The following is a 27,428-nucleotide window of genomic DNA, read 5'->3' as shown; positions in this document are numbered from 1 at the left end:
CTGGGGTGGAGATTTAAACCTCTCCCTTCATCCTTCAGCAGTGTGGGCTTTCTGGAAGTCTCTTGTTTGATATTGCCTCTCACGCGCTGTGCGCCCTCTCAGCAGGTTATACCCTGCCATTCTTTTTTCCATTTTTTATATTACATGATTGAGTGTTTTGCCTACATGTATATCTGTGCACCACTTGCATGTCTGGTGCCCACAGAGGCCAAGAGGTTTCAGATCCCTTGGAACTGGAGCTGCAGACAGCTGTAAGCTCTGAGTACTGAGACGCAAACCTGGGTCCTCTGGAAGAAGAGCAGGTACTCTAATCACCGAGCTCTCTCTCCAGCCCCCTTTGACCCATCACAGGATCTGTCCCTTGTTCAGTCCCTCTATTACAACAGACATGTACTCCTTGGCATGACCGTCTGCCTCCCACTGAAGACAGAGAACATGTGTGTTGTGCTCATAGCTGTTCCTCTCCCTAAGGAGCCAGTGACAGTAACCTACTCCAGATCCCCAGGTCAGGTGCTCTCCCTCCAAGTGATCAGGGGGACACAACCACACACAGTGACAGAGTCGGACCCAGCTTCCGTTCCCACCTCAGGCACAGGACAGGGTGCGTGGGTGAAGGGTAGACTAGGAGAGGGGAGTGGGTGGGTGACTCTGTGAGTGGAGGTCATGCAGAGCCCCAGGTGGGAAAAGAGGAGACATGGATGGGTGCCCGGCCCTGGAGCTCAAGTTCTAAAGGAGGCAAGAGACAGCGTGGAGTAAGCAAGAGAGAGAGCAGGCAAGCAAAGAGAGCAGGGCCAACTCCCAGACTCCCAAAAGGACCCTTGAGACCGGGGCTGCTTGTCTGCTGGGGCTGGACCTGGCCAAACATAACCTGGGCTCCCGAGAAGGCTGTGGATGCTTGGAGCCTGAACCCCTGGGCCTCCCATCTCCCTCCTGGAGTCAGACACCCTCTTGGGGGGCTGGCAATGGGGTGGCTCCTACAGTCTCCAAACTGAGGCCTGAAGACTACTTCCTTCTCCCAGAGCTAGGACCCAGATTCAAGGTCACAAAAAGGAGCCCAGTATTTCCCTTGTGAAACCCTATGTCACAAAATCGGGAAAAACTTTCTGCAGTGTGAAAACTACCCACAGGGCAGATGTGTCCCTCACCAGCTGAGAACCCTGCCTTGAACTCCGAGGCTCCAGGCCCACTGCACCTTCCTGGCTCCTCTCCCCTAACATGCTCTGAAAGCACCAGTTCCAGAAGAGCGATACGATGCCGGGGGGGGGGGGGGGGGGGGGGGCTGCCCACCTCTACAGAAATCTGGGAGCCCCAGGGCTACCTGGCCCAGTGAGTGGCTATGAGTCAGGAGTAACTCCAACAGGATCCTGATCCTCAGATCCCACATCTGCTTGCTTCTCAGGCATCTTGCGTGTGTTCAGCCCTGTCTTCTCTAGCCCTGCCTCAGGCGCTCTCAGTTCCTGCTCTTGGTCAGTGGACCTTCCCGCCTTACCACAGTCGCCAGGCTGGGAATGTGTTTGACTGAATTCTCGACCTCCTCTTCGGTCACCTCGACCAGTGTGCAGTTCTCGTCCTCCGATGGCAATGGTTCGGCCCCGTGCCTCGTGACCCAAGGGTGCAGCTTCAACGAATGACAGGAGGGGTGAGGGACAGGCGCCGCTGGTTCCCACAAGGCCCTGCCAGCGAGCAGTGCCAAGGTAGGGCATGCAGGAAGGAGAGGCTAGGGCCGGGGTCAGGCATGCAGCAGAGCCAGTGATCCTGGCAGAGGGCAGGCGAGTGAGAAGCGAGGAAAGGAGAAAAGGTGGAGACAGTGGGAGTGCAGCAGAGCTGTGTATGTGCAGGGGCGGGTCTCCACCTGGTTCCTGGTCATGGCAGGAGCAACCAGAACCTGGCCATAGCCTTGCCCCGCTGCCCCAGGGCAGCCACTGGTCCCCACCAACTCTTCCTGAACAAAGAGGCTGTATTCCGTGCATTTTCCCATCCACAGAAGAGGAAACAGGGAGTTATGGAGGGGCCTGATGGAATGGCACACTCCGAAGAGCACCCAAGTCCCCTCTCTGGGGTCCAAGTCCTTATCTGTGACTTTTGGACCCTCTTAAAGTCACCCTTCCAGTTCAAGTGAGCCAGGCGCCTCAAAAACCCTGGAATGTATCTCGAAATGTCTGTCTGTTTTTCCTTCTTTCCTTCTTTCAACATGGCCACATCTCAAGTTGACCTCCACAGGATGACCTTAAACCTCTGATCCTGGCCCACCCACACACACACATGCTGTGATTACAGGCATGCACCACCACATCCAATTTATATAGTACCGGAAACAGAACCCGGGGCTTCATGCACGCCAGTCAAGCATTCTATCCACTGAGTGATACCGCCAGCCCATGTTGGGATTTATTGTTTTAAGGGCCAGAAGTGTGTACTGGGCACTGACATGGGAATGCGAAGTGGTGGACAAGGCCTCTGCTGAAAGCACTTTCTACTAGGGCAGGACTCAGCAGGCAGAGGTTGAACTGCCCACTTCTCCCACCCTCTCTGCAGTGTCTCGAAAGGACCGGCCCACACCTTTGATGGGGCCAAAGAAAGGACTTGAGGTTCAGCAGCCAGAACGTGGAGCACACAGAGGCCTTGGATCACTCTTCGAGGGTGGACACCATCAGCGCAAGCCAATGGGAGCAAGCGCAGGCAGCCCCGCTGATGGTCACAGCTCCCACAGTGCCCACAACCATCAACACTCACCCCTGCTCCCAGCAGCACCCAGTAGCCCAGAGGCTCCAGGACATGGGAAGGCAGAGATGACAGGAGTGTGTGGTGCTGTGGATAGGGCTGAGCCAAACATTTCCAAGCACAGGCCACAGGCCTCAAGTTCAAGCCTTCTTAGCCAAGCAGCAGTCACGTACCTTGATCTCGGGAACCACAATCCTGGACTCTGGGTTCTTGTCCAGCATTCGGGTGATCAGATCTTTCAAGTCTTCAGCTATATCAGGCCTGGGAGTGGACACACATCATGGATAGGTCACAGAAAACTCGGGAACCTGACCGCTAAGGAATTAGAAGCAGGTGATGGACAGACAGGCTCTACTCACTGGTCTGGAAACTCCAGGGCCTGGCTCTTGATCTTACTGTGCAAACACATGATCCGCTCATCCATGAACGGGCACTGTGGAGAGGCCAGGGAGGATGGCGGTCAGCGGCTGCCACCTGCACCCTTCAGAGGCCATCTGCGCTGTGCCACTCCTCAGGGACCACGACAGAGAAATGAAGAGCAGTGGCCCAGGCTAGAGAGGAAGCAGGAACCACTGCCCTTCACTCTACCCCCAAATCTACGAAGGAATGGGAACACCAAGCTTGTCTCCAGCCCTTCCCAACTGCACCGCTGACCTGCTTTGTTTCCTACTGACACAAAAGCAAACACTCTTCCCCACCCTCCTACCCAGAGACCAGTAAGGAAGCTAAGGCTAGTATGGGTGTACGGGCGTCTGGGTGTGCGTGAGTGCACGTGTGTCTGTGTGTGTCTGTGTGTGTGTGTGTGTGTGTGAGAGAGAGAGAGAGAGAGAGAGAGAGAGAGAGAGAGAGAGAGAGAGAGAGAGAAAGGGAGAGAGAAAGGGAGAGAGAAAGGGAGAGAGAGAGAGACTGTGAGAGTTTAGTCTGGCTCAGGACCCGCAGTCACGCATCCATGACCTCCCATCAACAACAGCATGGCCTGCTCTCCCCAGTCACACCTGACCAAAGCTACCCATGTGCGGCCTCACCAGGCTTCCTACAGCAGACCTACCTCATTCTTGCCAACCACCATGCCCCAGCGGGGCACCTAACCCTGACATTACAGTCATTTGCTGGTAACTCCTTTCCACTGGGGCCTCAACACCAGCTCAGGGCTTCCTGGCAAGCTCTTTCTCAGAAAGTCCTTGGCACAGTAAAGAACTGCTGAACTAATGAAAATTGAAACTGGTTCTATCTTCTCAGGGGTTGTAAAACATTAAGTATTGAACTGGAGGTGCAGCTCAATGGTACAAACAGTGCTTAGTATTCTACACAAGGCTCTGGGTTTGATTGCTAGCTGGGGGCAGGCATGTTGATAAATTGATAGGACTCTGTAATACAATGGTAGATTCCAGGTGGCAGGGTTTGACTTTTCACTGTAGAATTCTCTCAACTTTATACTCAACTGAAAATTGTTTGAAAGACTGAAGAAGTCAAAAGACTTTTTATTCTAAATACATATATATAAATGTGTGTGCGTGTGTGTGCATGTAAGTACAGTATGAAGACCAGTAGAGGGAGTGAGATTTCCTGGAGCTGGAATTTCAGCCCTTTGTGAGCAGTCAAGTGGGGCCCTGGGAACCGATCCTGGGTTCTCTCTGCAAAAGCAGAGAGTGCACTTAACTTCTAGGCCATCTCACTAGCTCCAAAAAAAAAATTTTTTTTTAAATAAATACTCCAGGAAAATAGATAAAAAACAAAACAAACAACAACAACAAAAACTCCTTTGTTTCTACATAGAACAAGATTTTTTTTTTCCCTTTGAGACAGGGTTGTTCTGTGTAGCCCTAGCTGTCCTGGAACTCACTATGTAGACCAGGCTGGCCTTGAATTCAGGGATCTACCTGCCTCTGTCTATGGTTGGTTTTGAAACAAGATTCCTAAACCTTCCTCCACAGGAACACAAGTTCAAAAAGGGAAGGAGCCAGGTTTTTATTGCTCACAGACTTTACAGTTGAAAGAGGTGCCTTGCCAGGTATAGTGGTGCACTCCTTTAATCCCAGCACTTGGAAGCAGAGGCAGGTAGATGTCTGTGAGTTCAAGGCCAGTCTGGTCTACAGAGCGAGTTCCATGACAGTCAGAGGAGCTACACAGAGAAAGTCTGTCTGGGTGGGTGGCGGACACACAAGAAAAGAGGTGCCTCTGAACATGAATAATGTTGAGACAGTAGAAAAAATAACCATAACAAGAAGACAAAATACCATTCCCTAAGTCAATAATTACCTTTGAACTATGATTCCCATTCCTATTCTACTCCCAGCAACAGTGGCTAGGAACACTCTGATGAAAAGAACACAGTACTAAGGAGCTTCAAGGTACACAATGATTGACTAGTGATGTTTGTCTCAGGCTCGGGAATGAAGAGAGGTGGAATATTTGTTGTCTGTGCCCTAAACTCATCAACTATCTAGAATCTCCACACAGTCTCTGCTGATCTATTCCATTCAAACATTTCTGTATAGATGAGACTATCATCAGAGATACGCATGTTACAAAGAATCTATTTTAGTTATTTGTTCAGCTGTGGAGATACCATCTGCATATAAGAACCAGTCACCCATAGCAGTCCTACGACAGAACACGCCACCCTCTTACCTGGCCAAAGACAAAGCAGTACAGAGTCACACCCATGGCCCAAACATCCAGGGCCTGAAAGGAAACGAGAGGTCAGTGTGATACTCAACATCTGCTTTCTCAGGTCCAATAACCAAGTCTCCAACCTCCTTGGGAACCACCTTTTCTCCTTTTGGTTTGTTTGTCTGTTTTTGTTTTTCAAGACAGGGTTTCTCTGTGTAGCCCTGGCTGACCTAGAACTTGCTTTGTAGACCAGGCTGGCCTCAAACACACAGAGATCTACCCACCTTTGCCTCTAGAGGGCTGGGAATAAAGGCTAAACTACCTTTTCTTAATCCACACTCTTGGGGTGGAGCAAACTCTGAATCCTAGCCTTTTTGGTTGGGACACGACACACTGGCATGGCCAATGAAATCACAACGCCCCAGCCAAAGCGGTTGGTCACAGGTTCTTTGCAGTGGCTATTCCGAGAGGACAGTCTAGCTACTTAAGTTGACTACCTTATGGAAAGTAGCCTGCAGGTACTGGTGCCTGACTCACCCACAGGGAAACCTGCAGCAGAACAGAGACAAAGATGGGGAGATACCGATCCTTGATTGAGTCCTCTAACTGGCTGACGATACTCATCAGCTACATGCCCAGTGGGCTTGCTTTCTGTAGATTTTTGCTACTTAGAACCAAAGAACCCTGAGACAGGCAGAACTCAGCAGAGCCAGCCCTACCTTCCCAGAGAAGATCTTGCGGGTCTCTGAGAGCGACTCAGGTGCCATAAAGGCAGGTGTGCCCACGGTGTTGGACAGCAAGGCGTCGCTGCCCTTGAACTCATTGCTCACACCGAAGTCGGCTATCTTGATGTGCCCGTCCTCTCCCACCAGGAGGTTGGAAGGTTTGATGTCCCGGTGGATGATTTTCTGGTAGTGTACTGGAAGAGAGGGAGCAGGAAACCCCCATGAGAATATCTACTTGGCCACTCTGATGCCTCATCTCCATGAGAATCTCTACTTGGCCACTCTGATGCCTCATCTCCCAAGCCCCAGATCCCCTGCCCATGCATGCTCTGAGACATAAGGGGAAAGCAAATTTAAGGACATTTACAGCATTCTCAAAACACCAACTGTCTACGGCAATTTTTAACCACCTGTCATGGTCTATAAACAGTTTTTGTTGAGTCTGACTTCCAGACAGGCACACTGAGACTTATGACAGTCAAACAGTTTCATTTACCAATGGCTAACGCTCATCATGGTCAGCAAGTCAACTATGCCAGAGCAGGCTCATCTGAAGTATGAATCACAAAGCAGAACTGGGGACCTGGCTCCTCAGAGGATATAAGCATCACACAATCCTATGGTCTGGAAGTCGCAAGTGCCAATTCTGGGCTAATGATGAACTTGGTGGTGTAAAAAGAGTAATAGCTCAGGGCTTCATTCTGTGTTAAATACTTCTCATTTATCCCGATTAACTGTCACAACCATTGCCCATGGCAGGCAGGGGTAAAAGTCACAATAGCCAACAGAAGCCCATCAGAACTACTGATGGCTACAGGCTGATCCCAACCCTGGTGAGACACTTGATTTCATGGATGAGGAAATCAGGGTGCCGGGAGGAAAGAGGATCCCCACCCCAGGCTGCTGGACTAGGAAGAAGATGATGCAAACAGAGCCCTCACTGTGCCCAGTCTGCATAGAACACGCTGGAGTTTTAAAGCTCACTGATGAGCTGGGGGGAAGGCTTGGGCAGTAAAGTGCCACAGGCGAGAGGGTCTGAGTTTGGTCCCCAGTACCAATTAGGAAGAAAAAAAAAAAAAAAGAGTTGAGCATGGTGGTGTAGGGAAGCAGAGATGAGTGGATCCCCAGGTCTATGGCCAGCCAGCCTGACCTATCTGGTGAGGTCCAAGCCAACGAAAGACTCTGTCTCCAAAATAATAAAATAAAAAGTTAATATATATATATATATATATATATTAATGTGTATATATACACACATTTTTGTCTTTCTGTCTCTGTAGTCTATCACAATATATTAATAAAATAAATTAATAAAATAAAAAAGGGCTGTTCTCATCATAAAAACAAATAAAAAAGTTAAGACAAGGTGGAGAGCTCCAGAGGGAAGACACTGAGGCCTTCTGGCCTCCACATGCATGAGTACATATATGTCCATGTCTACAAAATCTCTCTATGCCACTGGTCTTCATCTTCTCTGCAGCAGGGAGAAGGGCTTCCATTCCCAAGGCACAATCCGCCATTCCCAGGACCGTGTGGGGGACCTCTGCAGCTCACACAATTTCCCAGGACCATGTGGGGGACCTCTGCAGCTCACACAATTTCCCAGGACCGTGTGGGGGACCTCTGCAGCTCACACAATTTCCCAGGACCGTGTGGGGGATCTCTGCAGCTCACACAATTTCCCAGGACCGCGTGGGGGATCTCTGCAGCTCACAGTCCTGTGTTCCCAGCAGGGAAACGAAGTACTTTCAATTTTCCACCCGCTAACTGGGACGCTAACTACCCAGAGATGAGTGGTTCCCCACAGGCATGGCTTACAGTACTCAATGCCTTTGATCAGATCCTGGAAGTAGAATCGGGCCTGGTCTTCAGACAGTGGCTTGAGAGTGGGCACTTCCATCACAGGCCTGCAAGGTTGACACATGTGTAAACAGTGTGCACCAGATCCAGCTAGCCCTGGCCCACGCTCTCCCTCAGAGCCCGGCTCCCCTCACTCAGCCTGCAGGGGAAGCCAGGCATTTCACCTGGGAGATGGATACTCACCCTTGGTTGACCAATTCAAACACTGTGGGAAGAGAAGGAGATAAAACTGTCACACTGGGACACTGAAAATCCGCCTCCCTCCTCCTCATCCACCCCACCTCCAGCCACCTCTAGACACTCCAAGCACAGAAGTGAATCCTGGGAGGGCCGAGGAGACACATACACAGTCCACTGAACCAAAGCTGCTCCGTGTTACTAGGACTGCCGGGAGACAAAGGACCGCCTGAGAGCCATAGGACCCCACACCTGAACTTGGAAAGCTGTACCTGGTGGTACAGGCCTGTAATCCTAACTATACAGGAGGCTAAGGCAGGAGGAATAACAAATTCAAAGCCAGTCTGGACTACAGAGCAAGTTCAAAACTAGCCTAGCCAACTCAGTGAGCTCCTGTTTCAAAAAGTAAAATGGAGGTGGGTGGGTGGGTGGGTAGGTAGGAGGGAGCCAGGGATATAGCTCAACGACACAGCACTTGCCTAACATACACTAGGCCCTGGGTTTGAGCACCAGGAAAGACCATACATGCATGTATTCATACACACACATAAACACAGAGCCAAGGGTGCAATGACGGCACATGCATGCACCCATGTGCGCACATACACACACACACACAGAGCCAAGGGTGCAATGACCACACATGCATGCACCCATGTGCACGCATACACACACACACACAGAGCCAAAGATGCAGGAAAGAAAATAAAACCAGGGGGAAAGGAATTAGTTCCTGGATCCTAGGCTGTCTTCTCATCTTTCCACTTGTACCCAGGAGAGGACTGATGCTATGCTCTTGTGGTGGGTTAGCTTCATCAACTTGACACAGCCTAGACTCACTTGGAGAGAACATCAATGAGGGGCTGTCAATAGCCAGCAGGCTTGTGGGCATGACTTGGGGAACACTGTGTTGACTGCTTTAATTCGGAAGACTTAACCTAAACGTACGCAGCACTTTTTGGTACCAGGACACAGAGGAAGGAGAGCTTCACTTGTTTGCTCGCGTGGCTTGTAGTCTCGATGGTGAGTTCATCCACCTGCAGCTGCCACTGCTGATTCCTATGCTGATATTAGAACCAGCTTGTTCAGGTTCCAACACAGACTGAAGACCAGCTGACCTACAGGAATCCTCTGATGGAGGAAGGTCATTGGTTAAAAAATAAAGAAACTGCTTGGCCCTCATAGGTTAGAACATAGGTGGGTAGAGTAAACAGAACAGAATGCTGGGAGGAAGAGGAAGTGAGCTCAGAGTCGATAGCTCTCCTCTCTGGGGCAGATGCGATGAAGCTCAGACCCAGGATGGATGTAGGCTAGAATCTTCCCGGTAAGCGCACCTTGGGGTGCTACACACATTATTAGAAATGGGCTAGTCCAGGTGCGAGAGTTAGCCAAGAAGAGGCTAGATATAATGGGCCAAGCAGTGTTTAAAAGAATACAGTTTGTGTGTTGTTATTTCGGGGCATAAGCTAGCTAGGCGACCAGGAGCTGGGGCAGCAGGAACATAGCCAGCAGCTCCTACTACAATCCTCCAGACTGTCAGTGCCAGACTGGTACTGCTGAGGAACCCAACCTCACGGGCCGAGCAACTACACGGCTCTCTCCAGTATAAAAGCCACTGACAATATTGATAAATCTACTGTTGATATATATCTCTACTCTATGCGCTCTGTTTCTTAGAGAAACCTGACTAATACAGCCTCCAGATTCCCCCAGGACCCTGGCAGATCTGCTCTTGCCTTGGGCTGTGGTTATAAGTGCTGGCCTTTTTTGCTTTGGCTATTTATGTCTTACCTTACAACTTCACAAACTTCTCTACCTTGTTTCCTCCCACCCGAGCACAAGCCACCAGCCATGGAGGAAGCTGGCTTATTGAAACAGGTCTCTATTTCGGACACTGACAGTTCAGCCACTCTTGGGGTTGAGTGGTGAGCAGAAACTTGTTGTTTTTTGTGATTAGGAACTGAACTCTAGCTATATACACACCACACAAGTGCTCTGAGCTGTAGCTTCTGCTAATTTTTATTATTTTTTAATTACGGGTATGTGTGTGGGTTCTGTGTACATGTGTGTAGGTGCCCTTGAAGGCCAGAGGCATCATAGTTCCCTGGCTCTAGAGTTATAGGCACTGTGAACCCCCCATCATGGGTGCTAAGAACCAAACTCAGATAATAACAGTTCAAGCTTTTTTCTGGGTTTCTCGATTTGTTTTGATAGGGTCTTACTATATAGCCCTAGCTGGCTTAGAACTCACTATATTGACCAGGATGGCCTCACACTCAGAAATGTGGCTGCCTCTGCCTCACAAGTGTTGTCTGTTGTATTTCTAAGGAAAATGGTCCCCACAAGTCCACGGGGAGTAGCACGATTAGGAGGTAGCTTTGTTGGAGGAAGTGTGTCACCAGGGGTGGGTTTTGAGGTGTCAGATGCTCAAGCCAGGCCCAGTGTCTCACTATCTTCCTGCTGCCTGCTGATCCAGATGTAGAACTCTCAGCTACCTCTCCAGCACCATGTCTGCCTGTACACTGCCATGCTTCCCACCATGGTGACAATGGACTTCACCTCTGAACTGTAAACCAGCCCCAATTAAACATTTCCCAATTAACTGTTGCCACGGTCATGGTGTCTCTTCACAGCAACAGAACACTAAGACATGTCTATAAGTGTGCCTGCCTGAATTTATGTGCACTGTAGGAGCCCGTGGAGGCCATAAGGTATCAGATCACCTGAGACTGGAGTTTACAGGCACTTGTGAGCCACCAGATGTGGGTGCTGAGAACCAAACTTGAGTCCTCTGACTGAATCATGTCTCTAGCACCTGTTTTCTTTTAACTTCTAGAAATATAGATGTTTTCTACCCTTTGAGCCCCCGGCCTGCTCACCCTCTGTTCTCAGCAAACATGGCTGTGGCTGGGAAGTGTATGGACTCCCATCCTATTTTACCAACCCAGAACTCCGGTTTCTTTCTCCGTGAACGGTCTATTATTCTCATTTTCCTCCTGTGTGGTGTTGTTACCGTCACCGCCTTTGCACTGCACTTAGGTGGCTGCTCTGAGAATGTTTTGAGATGTTTCCTGAGAAACCTAAAAGGACGTGGATACTGTAGCATTTGTTAAACCTGCTCCGGCCCAGCCTTTTGGACTTCAGGGCGAGAAAATTACTGTAGGAGTGCCATCCTAGGCTCAAATAATTGTTCAAGTTTTCTGATTAAATTCAGATTTCACTTGCTTGCTTGCCATGTATTCAATTTGGCTTCTCTATAGACCATGTAAATTAGTGTTTATCTGATTTTTTTTTTTTTGAGATTTTTTTGTTTTTGTTTTTTCAAGACAGGGTTTCTCTGTAGCTTTGGAACTAGTTCTATAAATCAGGCTGACCTCAACTCACAGAGATCCGCCTGCCTCTGCTTCCCGAGTGCTGGGATTAAAGGTGTGCACCACCACTGCCAGTCTAATGTTTTATTTCTCATATTTCCATACCCTAACACACACACACACACACACACGTACGTGCATGCATGCGCGGGAAATGGGGGGGGGGTCAGAAACTGAATCCAGAATCCAGACCTTGCACACTTGAGGTAAACATACTACCATGAGATATACTCACTCGTGTTTTTCTTTAAGTTGTTGACTCAGGTTTCTCTTTTGTTTTTCAAGACACGGTTTCTCTGTGTAACAGTCCTGGCTGTCCTGAAACTTGCTCTGTAGACCGAGTTGGCCTCAAACTCACTGAGATCCACTTGCCTCTGCCTCCCAAGTGCTGGGATTAAAGCCTCCCAAGTGCTGGCATTAAAGGCGTAAGCCACCACCACCCAGCTTAATTGACTCAAGTTTATAATTTTTTTCCTTGGTTTTTGAGACAAGGTCTCACTACACAGCCTCTGACAGCTGGCCTGGAAACCACAAGTAGGTCCTCCTGTCTCTGCCTCCCAGATGTACCATCATTCCTGATGTCCTCACCATTTATAAATGACATCTCTGAAGACACACCTGAGTTTTAGTCTGTGAGTAGGACCCAGATCTTTGATTGCTCCACCATGGCTTCCCAAACTCATCATTCTTACCCGACTCTTCTCCCTACTTATCAGCACCCCCATTTTTAAATTCTTAATGCCTTGGGGAGTTCCTACCTGCTCTTCCCTCTTCCTCTATGCCCTGCCCCAGTGTAACATAGCCAAATCCTTGACATTCAGGTTATCCTGTAGGAAGTGGTTTCCACTTTCTCTGAATCACCCTAATTACTCTTAAAATATATGAAGTTCTGGTTTATTTATCAACACTCTTTCCTGTCTGGGATATCAGTCAAAAAGATCTCTTCTTTATCACACTATCCTCAGGCCTGGAACAGTTCTGAATATGCAGTAGGTGCTCAAGAAAGAGCTGCAAATGAAGACCTAGGAGATCTAGACGTTAAAGTCCCAGCAAGAATTACCTCCCACACCCTGCTTTAAATCAGGTGTGCACGCTCCTGGGGCCTAGCTGGACCAGGAAAGAGAAACCTGTCCTTGACTCCAGGGCTACAGCTATGAGGAGGGAACACCAGGGCCTTGACAAATGCAGCTACCCCAGAGTGGATGGAGGAAAGCCCTTACCCATGTACAGATGGTCCTCGTTGGGGTCATCCAGGACCTGATGGCACAGCCGCCCAATGTCAGGAGCAAGGAGAAAAAGAACAGATATGAGCAAGAGGAAGTAAAGTGTGTGATGGTGTATGTCCACGGGAGGGTGCACTTCCCATCCTTCTTCCTAGTCAAGGGAGAAGACAGAAATTCCCAGAGTATGATAGTCAAGTCCCCCTGTCCTCAAGCCCAGGCCAGTCCTCAAGGTCTGGAACATCCTAAAGAACAGCAAGGAGAAGTAAATCCTCCCCAGAAATGTCCCACACCTGGATGGCAGTCCAGTTCATCTCCTAGGAAACATGTCCTGGCTTTGGTGGAAAAGTTAAACCCGACTTGAACTCAAGCAGCCCCTCCATGAAGTGAACCCACACCTCCCACCTTAGCAGGACACGTCTCCATGCCTGCTCCTGTCTCTGTCCGATGGGCAGGTCCCAAGCTTGTCCACCTTGATTGTCTTGGTGATGTCTCATATGTGCTAGGCACAAAGTAGGTACCCAAGAAACACCTGATAGATAAACAAACAGAATGGCTACACGGTCTTGCTGAACTGGGTGAAAAGATTAGATACACGGTGTAGGGAAAAAAGAGATCCCATTAGGACTCAGGGGTACCTGCAGACCATGCACCCCGGGGCTCTGCTAAGATGGCCAACTCCAGCACTGGAGAACTGAGATCAGGATCACAGCATGGTATCAGGAAAGAGGGCTACAGCTGGCAGCTACTCTCTCTCTCTCTTGGAGAGAAGTATGCGCAAGACCCCTGCCTAGAGCAGGACTCCTATCTCTTCACATCACTCACCTTCCCCAGCCTCTCAAGACACAAGACTGCAGGCACAGCTGAGCAATCCATCTCAAGTGAGTTAGGGTTCACCTAGAGTTCTGTAGCCATGGACTCCAGGCAAGGATTGGCAATAGTATCCCCCATATCCCGAAGGCAAGGCTATGTTCCCCAAATACTGAGGCTCTGATGGTCCTTTCCCTGTAATGTCCTTTTCTGTTGTCTTTGCTGAGCAGGAAATAGCTAGGGCCACTTCAAAGATCACTGTCTCCACAAAGTCTTTCATGCCCCATTCAGACAGCCAACACTGACCTTTACCAGGTCAGTGAGAAGGAACTCAGGTCTGGATCTCCTGGGGATCCCCCAATCACCTCCAGGGGGCTATCAGAAGAAAACTATTCTTACTAAGACAACACTGGCCTTTCCCGCTCTTTCTTTACCTGCATTCAGTACAAAATAGTATCACAGTGGACGAAGGCCAAAGCAGACAGAGAATCCAGATACCTTTAGTAAGCCAAACATTAACAAAAAAGACAAACAATAACAGCAGCAGCAACTGAGTATAAAATCCACCCTTTACCATTTGTTTTGACAGAGAACAGACAATTCATTCAGTAAAGCCACTGCTTTACAAACACACGGACTTCAGTCCAGTCCCAGAGCCTATGTAAGAAAGTCCCAGGACAAAGAGATGACTCTTTAGGGGTTAAGAGCACATACTGCTCTTGTAGAAGACAGAGTTCTGCTCCCAGCACTATATCATACAGCTCACAACCACCTCTAATCCCAGTTCAGAGGATCTGACACCTCTGGCATCAGCAAGTACACGCACATACCCTATCACATACACAGAATTAATTAAAAATAAAATAGTAAATCTTTTTTAAAAAGTGAAGCCCAGTGGCACATGCTTATAATTCCAGTGCTGAGGAGACAGAAACAGGCAGATGTCTGGGGCTTGCTGGCCCAACAGCCTAGCCTAGTAGGTGAACTCTAGGCCAGAGAGAGACCCTGCCTCAAATAAACAAGGGGGATAGCACTTCCTAAGGATAGACATCCCAGACTGACTTCTGTTCTCCACAAGCATGTACACACATGTACCCTCACCTACATAACACACACATGCAAACATACAAACAAGTAATTACTATTCATAAAAAATACATTACTCTTGTTGGGCAGTGGTGGCACACACCTGTGAGGTAGAGGCAGGGGGATCTCTGAGTTTGAGTCCAGTCTGGTCTACAGAATGAGTTCTAGGACAGCCAGGACTACACAAAAAAAACATGTCTTGAAAAACAAAAATAAACAAATAAAAAATTACTATTTATCACATATAATATTGTTTTTCCATGAATAAAATTTTGTCAATTTACATTTTTGTTTTGGGGTTTTTCTTGTTTGTTTTGAGACACGATCGATTGTAACCCGGGCTGACCTTGAATGTCGGATTTTCTTGCCTCCACTTCAAGCATTGCGAATCCAGGTGTGCACCACCATGTCCAGCTCTGGTTTATATTTTAATGGGATGTGTATGGATGAATGTGAACAACGTGAACAGCAGCACTCTGAGGTCTGCTGAAGGCAAATGCAGTATTGCCCCTCACAGGCTCAACACAATGGAACCAGCAAACGTGAACAGAAAACAGCCTTCAGCCAAAAATCAACCTTTCCTCCTATGAAGTTATTTTCTCTAGGTATCTGTTACAATGACTGTAGCTAACACAAAGTTTCCTCGGATTTAAAGCGCATCAAGCCATACTGAGCAAAAAAATACAAAACAAAACCAAAAACCAAACCATGAGACCTACTAGGCTGAAGCAAAGGTTGTCTAGCACAGTGCGAGTCCAGCTCCTCCAGTGTTTACAGATAAGGTTTTCCTGGAGCACAATCATGATTCCTTACCGTTTTGTTTGTTTTTGAGACAGGGTCTTGCTATGTAGCCCTGGCTAGCCTGGAATTCATTGTATCTACTAGATTGACCTTGAACTCACAGAGATCTGACTCCTCTGCCTTCTCGAGTGCTTGGGATTAAAAGTGTGCACCACGACACTCAAAACTATCGCTTTGCTTTGTTTAAAGTGTCATTGTTGCTGCTGCTATCGCGCGTGGAAGGCAGAGGACTACTCTGGAGTCAGTCTCTCCCCTGCTACCTTCACGTGGGGTCCGGGGATCGAACTCAGACCATGAGACTTTCATCGAGGGCCTAGGCCGACTGAGCCGTCTCACGGGGGACTTCACCTGTTTGTGAGCACAGCTACTTCCGTGTTCCAACTACCTGTGTGTAGGAGAAAAACTGACAGCCTCAAAGACAAAGAAGCAGGTAAAGGGCAAGTGTTGGAACTCTCGGCCTCAACTTTCGCATCTGTAAAATGGTAGTGATAGGTAGTCTTGGGAAGTGACAGTACCATGAAGCAATAGTGTGAAGGTATGTGAGGCCGCAAGGTCCTCAGCCTTGAGATCTTAGCAGACAGGTATTTGGATATTAACAAAGCCGGGGCTAGACCATCAGCCTCACCCTCCCTCCTCACCTCCACCAGCTTCACTACGTTGGGGTGGTCCAGCTTCTTGAGGATGGCTATCTCCTGGTACACCTGCTCGATGGGGCCCCTGGGCTGGACGCAGCCCCCTGGAGCTGGGCGAGTTCCTCGGGGTGGGGGGCGACCTGCAGGAAGCACAGGGTTAGGGCGGAGGCCTTCTGCGGAGGGGACAAAGGGTAAAGGACTTGTGGGAGCTGGGAGCAGCCTTCCTTCACGCTTCCCCCACTACTGGAAATCAGGGAGGCGAGAGGCACCCCTCCTGTTCACCGTCGATCCCTTTTCCCTGTCACATGCTCAACCCACAGTGAGCGAGGCTCACTGAGGACACTGGTCTGGTTCAGCTACCTCAACGCTCTCAACATCGGGGAAGTGGTTGGGGTAGCTCAGCCAGTAGAGTACTTGCCTAGCACACACCAAGTCCTGGCATGGATCCCCAGTGCTGCATAAAACAGGATGTGGTGGGGTACCCTGAAATCTTAGCCCTTGGGAGGCAGAGGCAGGAAGCCCAGAAGTTCAAGGTAACCCTTGACTACACAGAAAGGAAAGGCCAGTCTGGGTTACAAGAGATACTGTCTCAAACAAAACCAACAAACCTTCATGTAAATCAATCACTTCTCTATGGGGCTCAGTGCCCACTGGATAAAACAGACATAAACATTATTCCTCTCCTCAATGCAGGACATGGTACAGTTGTACCAGAAAGCCGGGAGAAGAAACAAAAAACTGAGTCAATGAGAGAAAAATGGGACAACTCTGCCAGGATGGGGGTTTCTCAGTCAAAAAGCTGTCGAATGTGAAGCCCAACTGTCGAAACCGCTGTCTCACACATCCTGTGTGGGGAAGCCTGGGAGGATGAGGAGCAGAACCTGCAGCTGTGAGCACGCCTGGGCAAGGGAGTGCACAGGCTCGCTGCTGGAAGGGTGTGCAAGGAAGGCCGAGGGAAGCCTCCGCCTGTAAAGTGGCCACAGGAGGCAGGAATAGTGGGGCATCTGCCAGCCATCACCCAGGAGGCTGAGCAGGAGGATCCACAGCTTGAGACCAGCCCCTGTACAGTGAGACCTTGTCTCAAACCAAAAGCAAGGGCCAGACGCAGTGGCAGCTGGGATTACAGGTGACTGCCACACCCACCTGAGCCTGGCTTTTCTGTGGGTTCTGGGTCCAAACTCCATCTTAACACTTACATGGCAAGCGCCTTATCCACTGAGTCATCTTCTCAAATCCCATATTATATTATTTGTGAGGCAAGTCTTGCTCTCCTGAAGCTTGCAATGTAGACCAGGTTAGTCCTGAATTCACAGACCCACCTACTTCTGCCTGCCAGGTGCTGGGTTTAAAGAAGTGCACTACCATGTCAGGTCCAATATTTAACTGTTAAAAACATTCAATATTTTAAATGTGTGGAGTTTTCTTTGATTGGTTAGTTGGTCTTTTGGAGAAAGGGTTTCTCTGTGTAGCCCTGGTTGTCCTAGAACCTGCTCTGTAGACCAGGCTGGCCTAGAACTCATAGAGATCTGTTTGTTTCTGCCTCCTAAGTGCAGTCAGTTTCTTTCTTTCTTTCTTTTTTTTTTTTACTTATTCTTCTTTTTCATGTTTGTGCTTTTACAAAACAGGGTCCCACGAGCTGTGGCTGGCCTTGTATTCTGACCCTCCTCCCTCCACTTCCTGAGTGGTGTTACCGGCATGTTTACCATGCACTCTGATTATTTTAGTATTATCACCACTAGGTAACTGCAGAACATTTTCATTGCTCTTTCCAAAAATCTGATTCTTTCTTCTGCTGATCTACTTTTTTTCCTCGTGGATTTGCCTATTCTTGGTATTTTTATATAAACAGTATTATGTAGTAAGTGACTTCTTTTGTCTGGTCTTTTTCACTTAAAATGCTTTCAATCAAGTAATATCAAAAATTAGGACCCTATGGTGACTGAATACTAATTTACTGGATGCATGTACATTTTACTTACTCATTGGTTGGGGGCCCCTAGGGATGTTTCCACTCAATGGATAACATGAACAGTGCTGCTAGCCACATGCATGCATGAGCCTTGTCTCTTGTCTCTTTTTCTTTTTCCTGGATACTAGAGAAGCTGCTGGGTCCTGAGGTGTTACTGTTGTTAACTAGGAAATCTAGAATCACCTGAGATTCCTCTGGAGGGTCAGGGTCATCTTGATTGCATTAACTGAGAAAGGACCCACTGCGGGTGGCACCAGTCCCTGGCTGGAATCCTGCACTATGTCAGCGGAGAAAAGGCACTAAATGCTTGAATACTGGAGCTCATTTGTCTCTGCTTCCTGATTATGGATACAATGTAGCCAGCTGCCTAAGGCATCTGCCTCTCTGACATCCCAAATACCAGTCACAGTGAAGTATTTCAGCCTAAAGGTGGTTTTGTCAGCCTTTTCTCAGAACACCAGGTAAAGAAACTAAGACATATGGTCAGCTTTTCATTTGTTATTTTGTTCATATCCATGTTCAGTTATTTATTATTTATTTTGGCATAAATATGCCACAGAATGAATGTGGAGGACAGAGGGCAACTTGCAGGAATCACTTCTCTCCTACCCTATGGGCCCTGGCGATCAAACTCAGATCACTGGGTTGGTGGCAAGAGCGTTTACAGTTGAGCCATCTCTCCGTCCTCAAATTCAGCTGTAAAACTCTTAAATGAAAATGAATTAGGACCCACAATAAGAAGTTCAGTTCTGCTCTCAGGGGAGCTCTGTGTGGGAGGGGGTCTTCCCCGAGTGGCTCTGCTGGATGTTACGTTCACTGGCTCTGACTGATTTCATCTCAGTACCCACACCTGAGAACAAAGCCCACCACACTCACGTGGAAAGCCGGCCTGCCGGATCAGCTTCTTTTTGGACAGCACTTTCATCGCCTGCGGAAGAAAAGACCCCCAAATACAATTAAAGAGAGCAGGAAGACTAGGCTCTCTCCTCTCCAAGCCTCTCACTGAACTCCCAGGCCTTGGTGCCTTGGGACAAGGCAGTGAGAACATAGTCACCAGCAGAGCAAGCTGGTACCGGAGCCGAGACAGTGCCGACCCTGGAGGTTCCTGGTCAGCAGACCCAGCTGGGAACCCTGAGTCAGACAAGTGAGCCAGAGTGATGGATGGGCGAAGAAGGGCTCTGATGGCTGCTTGCCCAAAGTCATGTTGTTAATGCGTGTTGGAACCAGGGTTTGAACCTACACTGGACTGACTCCAAAGCCTCAACTACAGGGCACTGTGTACATCTACGGCTATGGAAGGGGCAGTCAGGGCAGCGCAAAGCAAGGGTATGAAAGACACTTGCTGGGTCAATCCCTTCCCTGCCCCATTTCTCCATCTGTAAAATGGGGGCATAGCTTTCTTCTAAACGGTCTAAGAGCAGAAAGGGAGAACAAGTACCCAAACTGCTGGAATCGGAGTGCTAGGAAAGAGAATTTCCTGTGGATGGGATGGGGGGGATGGGGTACTCACATAGTACGTACTGTCATTTTCATTGTAGGCCAGCTTGACCACGCCATAGGAGCCCTAGGTGAAGAGAGATGCCTGTGACCTAGTAGCCAGCGTGGTGCTCTGTGAGATGAGGGCTAGACGGCTAGACTGCAGTTCACTGGGCAAATGTACCCCGAGATTGCACTCTGTCGGACTTACCATTTTTGCAGTCTAAATTAGCTACTAACATTTAAATGGAAAAAACTAACATAAAAACCCAAGTTTGAATAACCTGTCCAAACATAGAACTTACATCCACACAAAAAGAATTTACCACGCCACCCCGCTTCCATGCCTGCCTGCTTCCCTCACGGAGCCACGCTCCATACAGTCAGCTTCGGTCTGCACCACTCCCTACGGTCTTACAGTTAGCATACCTTGGCCAGTGAGGTATCTTCTGTTAGCATTTGACTTTTTAGCCCCTACAATGATACTAACAAAAACAAATAAAAGGGGCTGAAGGGATGGCTCAGCAATTAAGAGCACTTGCTGCTCTTCCAGGAGATGCAGGTCAATTCCCAGCACCCACATGGCAGCTCACAACTCTCTGTAACTCCAGTTCTAGGGGACCCAACACCCATGACAAAACACCAACGCACATTAAAGAACAAAACAAAACAAAAAACAGATGTCAAGGTCTCTTGATGGGGAGCACCATGACAATTTAGGATTTCTTTGCAAGTTTTCTGAACTTTTACAGAAACACATCTAATTTTAACATCATATTTAAAATAAGGAAATAAATGAGGTTAGGTGTGGTGATGTACACTTTTAATCCCAGTTCCTGGGAGGCAAAGGCAGGTGGCTCTCTGTGAGTCTGAGGCCATCTTGATCTACATAATAAGTCCTAGACTAGCCAGGACTCCTTAGTGAGACCATATCTCAAAAAGGCATTTTTTTTTAAATAAGGCTGGTGAGATGGCTCACTAGGTAAAACATGAATTCAAATCCCTAGCACTGACATAAAAAGCCAGGTGTGGTAGCACACACCTATAATCCCAGTGTTGGGTGGGGGTGGGCAACAACAGAAGGATACCTGGGGCTTGATGGCCAGCTAGTCTTGCAGTCTATGAGCTTCGGGTTCAGTGAGAGATCATGTCTCAAAAAATAAGGTGAAGAGGTACTGAGGAAAGACAGCTGACATCAACCTTTAACCTACATACATGCATACATACTACACACACACACACACAATTATTATTACCCTTTCACCCCACCAGTCTTGCTTCCAAATTTCCCTCTCCTCTTCCCACCAGCTCTACTGGTTCCCTCTGGAGTGTCAGGGACATCCCTGGTCAAGTTCCAAAGGTGGCCCAGCTCCTAGGACTTTACCTTTCCAATTTCATCCTTCAGTGTATACTGATTCAGCTGCACGCAGTCCTGGAAAGCAAGGAAGGGCACAAATGAGATGACTCTCAAAGGAGCCAAAGACACGTAGTCACAAGTAAATGCATATATGCAATCAGGATCAAGTTCACAGAGAGTTGCAGGAGTTGGGAGGCTGAGGCAGAGAATCCAGACTTCAAGGCCACATTGGCTGCTTAGCAAGTCTGAAGGTAACCTAAGCTATGACTACAAAAATCAAGAAACAACCCTGCTCTCCCACCCAAAACAAAGAGTTCATGGAATGGGGAGATGTTTGGGTGGTGAAGGGCTTGCCAGACGAGGATGGAGACCTGAATTTGATCTGAGAAACTACATAAAGCAGGAAGGTATGGGGCTGCACATCTGAAGTCCCAGCAGTGGGAAGGAGGAGACAGGAGGATACCTGGGGCTCACTGGCCAGCCAACCTAACCAACAAACTCTAGGTCCCAGTGAGAGACTGTTCTATAAAAACAAGATGGCCCTCATCTGTAACTTCAGAGGAGGTTAATATCTGGTCTCCACATGCATTCACACACATGTAGACCTGTGCACACATGACCACACATACACAAATCAACATACAAAGAGTATATATATTATCAAACTCGGCACATTGCGCATGCTAGACAAAGACTTCACCACTAAGTTGCACTCTTGGCTACATAGCTAAGGTTCTGTGTCGGAGAGAAAGGGAGAGGGGAGGGAGGAGAGGGACAAGGAAGGGGATCCAAAAATTATATATTAAAGACTGAGCAGGTTGTATTTATATATTTAGGAATATGTATATATGTAACAACAATTGAAGAAAAAGAGGCCATGAATTAGAGCGAGAGCAAGGTTGGGGGTACAAGGGAGAAGTTGAAGAGAGGAAAGGGAAGAGGGAAGTGATATCATTTTAAAACATAGAGGATTATTATTAAAAATTGAGCAAAAGGCCAGGTGGTGGTGGCACACACTTTTAATCCTAGAACTCGGGAGGCAGAGGCAGGAGGATCTCTGTGAATTCGAGACTAGCCTGGTCTACAAGAGCTAGTTCCAGGACAGCTAGGGCTGTGACACAGAGAATTCCTGTCTTGAAAAAAAAATTGAACAAAAGATCCGAACAACAGTTTTTCTAAAGGTAGATAAATGGTTAATAAACATGAAGAGTCACTGGGGAACTGTACATGAAAGCCACATCAGGCCAGCTAATAAAGACAGGTGCTGAACTTCCCACATGGCTGCCAAACCAAAAGGGGGTCAGGAGGCAGCGTCTTGTATACTCCAGGCTGGTCTCAAACCTGATATTTAGATGAATAGTGGATGGCTTAGAGCCATAGTGTGATGATGCACACCTTTAATCCCAGCACTCTGGTGACAGGCAGGCAGGCGGTCTCTGAGCTCAAGGCCAGCCTGGTCTATATAGAGACGGGCTGCTTCTCTCTATAGCGAGGAGCAGCTGACGCAGACAGACGCATAACTGGTCCAAGTGCTGAGAATGAGTGACTGCTGAGAGTGGGCGCTAGCCCTGAATGGGAAACCTGCACCGCCTCTCTCCACAAGGCTCTGAATGTATCTCAGGAGGGGACAGAAGACAATGTAACAGCCGGAGAACAGGGAGGACTGCTGGGAAATACTGTCATTAGGATATGACATGGCCACTGTTCATGAACTGACTGTAGCCATGGTTACCACACAAGATCAATCCAACAAGATCAGTCAATATTCTAGAAGACAGCACTAACTGGACTTAATGGGTTACCAAAAAAGAAAAAGAGAGAGAGAGAGAGAGAGAGAGAGAGAGAGAGAGAGAGAGAGAGAGGACATGAAGGAGACAGGGGGATGTGTTGAGAGTGTACGGAAAGAGAGGAAGGGGATAGATGTTGGGTGGATATTGATGCACAATTAATAAAAGCTCAGACACTGATATTGGGGTTCAACCTGAGGACCCGAAAAGCAAAGCAGCCAGTCACTGGCTCTTATCTCGACCAGTCTGAAAATGGCGATCCTGCCTCCAGGAATCTCAAAATGAGACAGCGTGAGAGCTGTCTCCTCCCGTTTTATAATCCTCTCTAGGGCTCAGATTAAAAGCGTGCACCAGTGATATTAGGCATGCCAGTTTCTATGGCAACTAGTGTGGTTACTGGGATTAAAGGTGTGTGTCACACTGCCCGATCTGTAAGGCTGACCAGTAGGGCTGTTTTACTTTTCTGATCCTCAGACTTTATTTATTCAAATACAAATGAAATGCCACGGCAGGATATGATTAAGATATAATGTTGAACCAGTCGGTGGTAGCACACACCTTTAATCCCAGCATTCCTTGGGAGGCAGAGGCTGATGGATCTCTGTGAGTTCGAGGCCAGCCTGGTCTATAGAACCAAGTGTCAGAATAGGCGCCAAAGTCACACAGAGAAACCCTGTCTCGAAAAAACAAAAACAAAACAAAACAAAAAGATACGTTGAAATGCATGAAATTGTCAAAAAATAAACAAAAGATATCCTGTTAGAAAAACCTGGTACAGGGCTGGAGAGGTGGTTCAGTGGTTAAGAACACTGACTGTTCTTCCAGAGAACTCGGGCTCAATTTCTAGCACCCACAAGGCAGCTCACAGCTGTCTGAAACTCCAGTTCCAGGGGATCCAACACCCTCACACAGACACACATGCATCCAAAAACCAATGCACATAAAAGTAAATTTAAGAAGAAAAGAGAGAGAGCGAGAGAGCCTGATAGATACTTGGCTAGAATGCCCTTGAAGAGCGCCCCTGCCTGCACCTGCCTACATTACCAAGAGGAGCTAGGGTAGAACACTGGGCTTGGCACAGGTGAGCAACAGCCTACCAGTTGTTTTCTTGTCATTTATGTAATATTTATTCATAAAGTGTTCTGCCTGCATATATGTCTGCAGGTCAAAAGAGGGCACCAGATCTCACTATAGATGGTTGTGAGCTCCATGTGGTTACTGGGAATTGAACTCAGGACCTCTGGAAAGTAGCCAATAATCCTTTTTGGGGGGGTGGGGGGGTTTCGAGACAGGGTTTCTCTGTAGCTTTGGAGCCTGTCCTGGAACTAGCTCTTGTAGACCAGGCTGATCTCAAACTCACAGAGATCCACCTGCCTCTGCCTCCCAAGTGCTGGGATTAAAGGCGTGCGCCACCACTGCCCAGCCTTAGCCAGTGCTCTTAACTGCTGAGCCATCTCTACAGCCCCCCAGTTGTTTCTTAACACAGACCTTTCACAGGACCCAGCATTCTGTTTCTAGGATTACCCAAGAGAAATGAAAATGATTCAGTATAAAAAGAACCAACAACAGCAAGGCATGGTGGCATCATGCCCTCAGGAGGCAGAGGCAGGTGAGTGTGAGGCCAGTCAGGATACAATGAGATCATGTTCCAAAAATAAACAAACAAACAAATAAATAAATAAATTGCTAATACACACGTCCCTCAGTGTCTGTAGGGATTGGTTGCAGAACTCTGAAAATACCAGGCACGCGAGAGCTCAAGTCCCTTGAAGAAGATGGCACGGCGCTGTTTCAGTAAAGAATATAATCTTTATACAGTCTTTCTCATTTACATTTTGGCACTAGGAATTTGAGACAACCTGTCTGGTCTGAAGCTCACTATACAGCTTAAGCTGGTCTTGATCTTGTGATGATCCTCCTGTCTCTGCCGCCGGAGTTCCGGGATGACAGGTGCAGTCCTTCACACCTAGCCCTCTTCCCTCACATCTTAACTCTTCAGTTCGTGTGTGTGTGTGTATGTGTGTGTGTAAGATGTCCCCACAGGTCAGAAAAGGGCACAGATTTCTCTGGAGTTGGAGTTAAAGGTGGTTGTGAGCCTCCATGTGGGTGCTGGGAATAGAACTCAGGGCCTCTGTAAAAGCAGCCATCCCTCTCCCGTTGCTCCCAAACACATACTTTAACTCATTTCCAAGTTCCTTATATATTTAATACAATGTCAGTGTTATGTAAGTCATTCTACTCTAGGGCTCGGAGGCAGTAACTATTTAAATTATCATTTAATGACAAGAAAAAAATAGCCTACACAGGCTCATACAATTGCAAATCTTTTTCTTCGGAATATTTTCAAGGTTGGCTGGATCTGTAGCGATCGGGGCCAAGAGCGTATCCAACGGCACAGATGAATCTCAGAATCACTATGCTGGAGAAGACACTGAGCTAAAAGAGAGCGCGCAGGCAGTGGACCTGTTTACATAAAATCCTACAACGTGCAAACTCATCTGAAATGTTAGAAAAGGCAGTTCAGAATGCCGGCGCAGCCGCATACACCTGTCATTCCGCATTCAGGAGGCTGAGGAGAGAGGGCCATGCTTAGCCAGCCTAGGCTACATAGTGCGATCCTGTCTCAAAGAAACCAAACAAACATGGTTCAGCAGCCGATGGAGGGATGGCTACACTCAGTCAACCAGGAGTAGTCAAAGAGGAGAGTTAGTGTTTGTGCAGCTGAAACGCGAAGGGATTGATTTAAGACTTCATGCCAGTACATAAGCTCCACTGCCCTTCACCTCACCCTCCCAGCCCCACCCAGCCCATCACAGCTCACGAACCTGCAAACCTGTGATGGAGACGTGGTGTGACTCTACCGTGGGCCGCCGGGGCATTCGCGGGGAGGTCTGCGGGGAGCTGGATGGTGAGTAGGACAGGGATGGGCAGATACAGCGTCCGTTCATGTCCAGGCTGTTGCCGGACGTGGGCCCAGCCTGGGATCGCTCCTGCAGGGACATCTTACGACCAGAAAGGAGGGGCCGTGCCTCAGATTCTGATGCATCAAGGGGCAGTTCCTGGTCATCAGCCTCCAGAGGCTGATCCCGGGCCAGGCTGAGGTCCACACCCTGGCCTGGCTCACACTCCGTGACCACAATGAAGGATTCCATGCCCAAGTGGATGCTTAAGGAGGAGAGTCCCCGCAGGGCCTCGCAGGGCTTCTGGCTTTCCCGGCTGCCACCCCCGCTTCCCAGCTCATCCTGGGGGGCCGCCCGGTCGCTGGTGGGCTGGCTAGAGACACATGATGACATGGTGTGTGTACCAACTTCATCCGCCAGACCGGAGCACTTCCATCGGCAGCACTGCTGCCTGCAGAAAGAGAAAAGGGGTCAGCCAGGCAGGGAGAGGAAAACAGGTTGCTCCTCTGGACCAGGCTAGCATCTGATTTGTGCACACGTCCAGCACCCTTAACACCTGCAGCTCAGCATGGTGGTGTAAGACTGGGAAAGTTGAGGCAAGAGTATCACCAGGAATTAAAGACCAGCATGCTCCAGGCTAGCCTGAGCTACAGAGCAAGACTCTGTCTCAAAACAAGCAAAAACTAAATGTGCAGCCAGTTGTGGTAGTCCACACCTATAATCCCAGCATCAGAAGGTAGGAACAGGAGTTCAAGACCTGCCTGGACTACACAACAAGGGCTATATTTGAAAAGAGAAAATATTGCAAAACAGGATGTGATGTGATCTCCCAGTCTACGTAATAATAATAATAATAATAAATGCATCCTTTGAAGGCTGGAGAGAATGTTCTGTGGTAAAGAACACTTGCTACTCTTCCAGAGGATTTGGGTTTGATTCCCAGCACTCGTATGGTGCCTTACAGCCATCAGTAACTCAAATTCCATGGGGAATTGATACCCGCTTCTGGTCTCCAAGAACATCAGGCACACACATGGTGCACAGATATATGTAGGTAAAAACATTCACACACATAAAATAATTTTTTAAGTTAAAAAAAAAGCAATGTTTTCTTTGTATTCCTTCTCACGTAACGTGACAAGGAATCCAAACTCAATTCCTATAAAAGCAAGTATAAGGAACCCCAAGAGATCCCACACAGGCCCTTATGGACTGGCAGCTACTTGCTGTGCTGCTCAGCAGGGATCTGAATCTACCACTGCCTAGTTCCCCAATCCCAACTTTTCCTTCTCTCAAGCAAGAATCTATAGGTGCTGAACAGCAGAAAACAAAACACACAAACACACAAACACACAAACAAAGACCCTCTCCACCACAGTTTTTGTTGGTGGTAGTAGTAGTGGTTTTTAATTTTTTAAATAATAGCAATTGTGAATGTTATTATTGATTTGGGGGGTTCTTTTTGTTTTGAGACAGGGTCTCTCTGTGTAGCCCTGGTTGTCCTGGAACTTGCTCTGTAGACCAGTCTGGCCTCGAATTCAGAGATTTGCTTGCCTCTGCCTCCCAAGTGCTGGAATTAAAGGTGTGCATCACCACTAACCAGCTTTAAAATTATTTTATCTTATGTTTATGCCTGTTTTGCTTGTGTGTGTGTGTGTGTGTGTGTGTGTGTGTGTGTGTGCGCCCAAGAGACCAAAAGAGGACACTGAAGTCACAGAACTGGAATTATGGGTGGCTGTGAGGTGCCATGTGAGTGCTGGAAACTGAACCCAGGTCTTCTTAACCAATAAGCCATCTCTCCAGCCCTCCAACCTTATTTTTGGAAACAGGGTTTCTCAGTAGAAACTGGAGTCTCCATGCAGGCTGGCTGGTGAGCAAGCCCTCAAAACCCACCTATGTCCACCTCCCCGGCTCTGGGCTTGT

The 27,428-nt window shown here is 48.2% G+C and overlaps 1 protein-coding gene across 2 annotated transcripts in view; it reads right to left on the bottom strand.

Annotated features, from left to right (window-relative positions):
- The window catches only part of Camkk2 (calcium/calmodulin dependent protein kinase kinase 2), a 50,962-nt gene that overhangs the window by 9,603 nt on the left and 13,931 nt on the right, over window positions 1–27,428 (bottom strand). For both annotated transcript variants that reach the window (XM_057763693.1, XM_057763694.1), the window contains exons 2-14: window positions 25,431–25,956; window positions 20,846–20,893; window positions 19,496–19,549; window positions 18,862–18,913; window positions 16,023–16,156; window positions 12,688–12,724; window positions 8,103–8,124; window positions 7,878–7,966; window positions 6,054–6,253; window positions 5,353–5,406; window positions 3,081–3,154; window positions 2,895–2,982; window positions 1,490–1,618 (exon numbers count right to left, since the gene is read on the bottom strand). In XM_057763693.1, coding sequence (XP_057619676.1) covers window positions 1,490–1,618; window positions 2,895–2,982; window positions 3,081–3,154; window positions 5,353–5,406; window positions 6,054–6,253; window positions 7,878–7,966; window positions 8,103–8,124; window positions 12,688–12,724; window positions 16,023–16,156; window positions 18,862–18,913; window positions 19,496–19,549; window positions 20,846–20,893; window positions 25,431–25,898 — 1,449 coding nt within the window. In that variant the 5' untranslated portion in view covers window positions 25,899–25,956. The remainder of the gene's footprint in view (window positions 1–1,489; window positions 1,619–2,894; window positions 2,983–3,080; window positions 3,155–5,352; window positions 5,407–6,053; window positions 6,254–7,877; window positions 7,967–8,102; window positions 8,125–12,687; window positions 12,725–16,022; window positions 16,157–18,861; window positions 18,914–19,495; window positions 19,550–20,845; window positions 20,894–25,430; window positions 25,957–27,428) is intronic.

The sequence above is a fragment of the Chionomys nivalis genome, chromosome 3 (assembly GCF_950005125.1).
Source record: "Chionomys nivalis chromosome 3, mChiNiv1.1, whole genome shotgun sequence".
In the NCBI taxonomy this organism is placed as follows: domain Eukaryota; kingdom Metazoa; phylum Chordata; class Mammalia; order Rodentia; family Cricetidae; genus Chionomys; species Chionomys nivalis.
The sequence above is the reverse complement of the archived record's forward strand: the minus strand, read 5'-3'. Positions and strand labels throughout refer to the sequence as shown.